This window comes from Myotis davidii, unplaced genomic scaffold, assembly GCF_000327345.1.
Source record: "Myotis davidii unplaced genomic scaffold, ASM32734v1 scaffold762, whole genome shotgun sequence".
Taxonomy (NCBI): Eukaryota; Metazoa; Chordata; class Mammalia; order Chiroptera; family Vespertilionidae; genus Myotis; species Myotis davidii.
Window position 1 is genome coordinate 1,399,383 of NW_006293699.1, and position 4,058 is coordinate 1,403,440.

The 4,058-nt window shown below is 43.3% G+C and overlaps 1 protein-coding gene across 1 annotated transcript in view; it reads right to left on the bottom strand.

The window, feature by feature from the left end:
- XRCC2 (X-ray repair complementing defective repair in Chinese hamster cells 2) overlaps nt 1–4,058 on the bottom strand; it is a 34,739-nt gene that overhangs the window by 14,089 nt on the left and 16,592 nt on the right. Inside the window, exon 2 of the mRNA XM_006767291.2 lies at nt 905–986. Coding sequence (XP_006767354.1) covers nt 905–986 — 82 coding nt within the window. The remainder of the gene's footprint in view (nt 1–904; nt 987–4,058) is intronic.

Below are 4,058 nucleotides of genomic sequence, written 5' to 3' on the forward strand. Positions count from 1 at the left end.
TAACGTTGACCTATGAACCCGGAGGTCATGGTTCAATTCGCGGTCAGGGCACATGCCCAGGTTGCAGGCTCAGTCTCTAGTAGGGTGTGCAGGAGGCAGCTAAATAATAATTCTCTCTCATTATTGATGTTTCTATCTCTCCCTCTCCCTTCCTCTGAAATTAAATAACACACAACAAAAATGGGGGAAAGTCAAGTGGGGGGGAGAGATATATGTAATACACTTTGTAATACTTTAAGGAAATCTAATGAACAAAATAAACTGATGAATAAAATAGAACCAGAGGCATGGAAACATGGAACAGACTGACAAATCTCAGAGGGAAGAGGGGATGGAGGCAGGAAGAGATTAACCAAAGAACTTATATGCATACATGCATTACCCATGGACACAGACAATAGGATGGTGAAGACCTGGGATGGGCGGGATCTGGGTGGAGGAGGGAAAAGGAAAGGGATATCTGTAATACTCTCAATAACGATTTAAAAATATTTTGTTATTGATTTTAGAGAAAGGAAGGGAGAGGGATAGCAAGATAGAAACATCAGTAAGAGAGATGCACTGGGGATGGAGCCCACAATTCAGGCATGTGCCCTGACTGGTAATCGAACCATGACCTCCTAGTTCATGGGCCACAATGGCCAGGTTCAACAATAAAGATTTTAAAAAATAAAATAAAATAAGCAACATTCAAAAAGTTCGGAAACTTAAAAAAAATAAAAGCAATGTAAAAAATATCCTCAGGTGAGTTTAAAAAAAAATTCTGTCATGATCTGTGTCATTTTAATTTTACAGTTGAACCTACAGAGTCTCTTGCTAGGAGTACATGAATATATATATGAAAAAAATACTTTCGTTTACAAAACTTAATTTGTCACACGACATTTTGAAGTTGTGTTTTTACCATGCACAGGTTCATCTTCATCGACAAACAGACAGGGTTCTATTTCTTTCAAGGACCGCCTTCCTTCAAGCCGGGCAAGGAGCTTCAAAAGGAAAAAAAAGAGAGAAGGAAAAATCGTTACCTAAAAATGTAAAATCTTGAAAATCTGCATTTATGTAATTTTCCAAAAGACTATAAAAAAGGCTTTCCAGCCAAAACCGGTTTGGCTCAGTGGATAGAGCGTTGGCCTGTGGACTGAAGGGTCCCAGGTTCGATTCCGGTCAAGGGCATGTACCTGGGTTGCAGGCACATCCCCAGTAGGAGATGTGCAGGAGGCAGATGATCGATGTTTCTCTCTCATCGATGTTTCTAACTATCTCTCTCCCTTCCTCTCTGAAAAAATCAATAAAATATATATAAAAAAGGCTTTCCATAATTTTAAGGGTGTAGAGAGAATTCTGAAGTAAATATAACTTAGAGGAAAAGTTGTATTCACTTGTTCAGAAAATATTTCATTTTTTGTTTATATACTCGGTATGGATGGTATGGGTTCCTGCCCTCAAAGGAGCTGATAGTATAGTCTGGGATATAGACTAAACTGCTAAATGCAATGTATTCACCTTCCTTATGCATTATAATTACCTTTCTCACGATGCTTATTGTACCTGTTACACAGGTACTGGTGTTTAATCTGTCTGTCAACTCCTTTTCTAGTGGGGGGAACTGGACAAAGGAGAAAGGTGGAGAAAACTTCCTTGGGGGGCTCCTACCTGAATTAGGTATGTGGGGCAGAGGTGGCCAACGCGCAGAGGTTATAAACAGCACTGTGTGTAGGTCAACCATAAGCACATTTGAATTGCTACAGCTTGTAGCACAAAACAGACAGGAGATAATGAAGTTCCAAACAGCAGAGGTCAGGTCCCAGAAGGTCTCAGATGCCATGCTCAGGAGCCTGCTCCTTGGCTTGTACACAGAGCAAGGGGTCTCAGCTACACAATGAGAAGCAGTCTGGACAATGCAGAGTAGACAGTCAGGACTCCAGAAGCAGACTTGCTATGTCACTTCCCTGGGCCTGAGGTTTCTCATCATAAAGTGAGGGTAACGAATGGTATATCTCCCTCACAAAGCTGTTGAGGATTCAATGTGTTAAGAGTGCTGCCTTGGATGGCGGCATAGGTTAACACCAGAGATTGCTGCCTGGAACAACTAAGTCAAATTAAGCTTGATCCAGGGAAAGGACAACGTCCAGAGCCACAGGAGGGCTGGCTGAGTGGAAATTCTACAACTAGGAGTAAAGAGAATATCATATCCAGGAACTAAGGTCTTAGGATTGCTACCCTAGAGAAAGGCCAAGATTGGAGATTCTGGAGTCATCTAGAAAATGATTCTCAGCCAGGGAAGCTTTTGCCCCCAGGAGACATTTGGCAATGCTTGGTCGTCACAACTGAGGTGGGTGCTACTGGCATCTAGTGGATAGAGGCCATAGATACTGTTCAAACATCCAACAGAGCCCTGACCAGTTTGGTTCACTGGATAGAGCGTTAGCCTGCGGACTCAAGGGTCCCAGGTTCGATTCTGGTCAAGGGCATGTACCTTGGTTGCAGGCACATCCCCAGTAGGGGGTGTGCAGGAGGCAGCTGATTGATGCTTCTCTTTCATCGATGTTTCTAACTCTCTATCCCTCTCCCTTCCTCTCTGTAAAAATCAATAAAATATATCTTTAAAAAAAGAGTGCTGCCTTGGCCAGGTAGCTCAGTGGGCCCCGATATGTCAAGGTTGCAGGTTCAATCCCCAGTCAGGACACATACAAGAGCCAACCAATGGATGCATAAATGAGTGGATCAACCGGTCCATGTTTCTCTCTCTCTCAAAATCAAGCAATAGCCCTGGCCAGTGTGGCTCAGTTGGTTCCCAGGTTGCGGCTCAATCCCCAGTGTGGGATGTGCAGAAGGCAGCCGATCAATGATTCTCTCATCATTGATGGTTCTCTCTCTCCCTTCCTCTCTGAAATCAATAAAAATATATTTTAAAATAAATAAAATAAAAATATTCTTTGTGATGACAGGGAACATAGTAGTAGTAAAGAATGTAACCTAGTCCTAGACCAAAGAGAGGTTTGGCTCCTGGAAACCATCTCTAAGCCTCTTAGAATATCCAGTCGGATAAAGTGTTTTTGTGTACCTGGGGCCCTTGAGCCACACCAGATGGTAGAACAATGTGCTGGGGGCTTTGGGTCAGCTCAAATTCTGCTATCAGCTCTGGTGTCTGAGGAGCTGGAGACAGAGGTCAGCTGTTTGGGCAGCTGACTATGTCCACAGGACAGAGCCTCATTATGACTCTGGACACCGAAGTTCAGGTGGTCTTCCCTGGCTGGCATACTGTCACATACTGCTGCTGAGAGAAGTGAGCACTGCCTACGACTCCACTGGGAGAAGACAAGCAGGTCTGCATTTGGAATTCTTCTGGACTTTATCAATTACATCTCTTCCCTTGGCTGATTTCAATCTGATCCCTCTCACTGGAGTAAACCATAGCCACGAACAGGGAGCAGGCAATTCTGCGAGTCTAATGATTTCTTAAACATGAAGGTGGTCTTGGGGACCCCTGAACTTGCAATTAGTGTTATGAGTAACATAATCTTGGGGCCCTGAATTCTGCAGTTGGTGTCCAAAGTGAAGGCAGTTTTGGGGACTTCCACAATGTCACAGATAAAGTACTTCTGCTCCAAACACAAATACAATGGTTTCCTCTCGGAAAAGCAATTGTATGATTATTTGAGTTAGAGAATTTTTCCCCGGAATACTATTTTATTACTTGAACTTTGGAAAATTTTCATCCACCACTGTGAGCCTGACAGCTTCCCAATACTTAAGATCCTTTTTGGTGAACTCACTGGTGAGTTTAATAAATGTGATTTTTCAGGATAATTACTTAACGAAATGTGTTAACACCTGGAAGATCTGCATAACTCAGTATTTCCAAATGACCAATGCATGATGTTAAAACATTCCTGGGTATGCCCTACCCAGGGGTCGGCAAACTGCAGCTCGCAAGCCACATGCGGCTCTTTGGCCCCTTGAGTGTGGCTCTTCCACAAAATACCAACTTCTGCGCATGGGCCACGAAGTTTCAATTGCACTGTACGTGCGCGCCCACACGTGGTATTTTGTGGAAG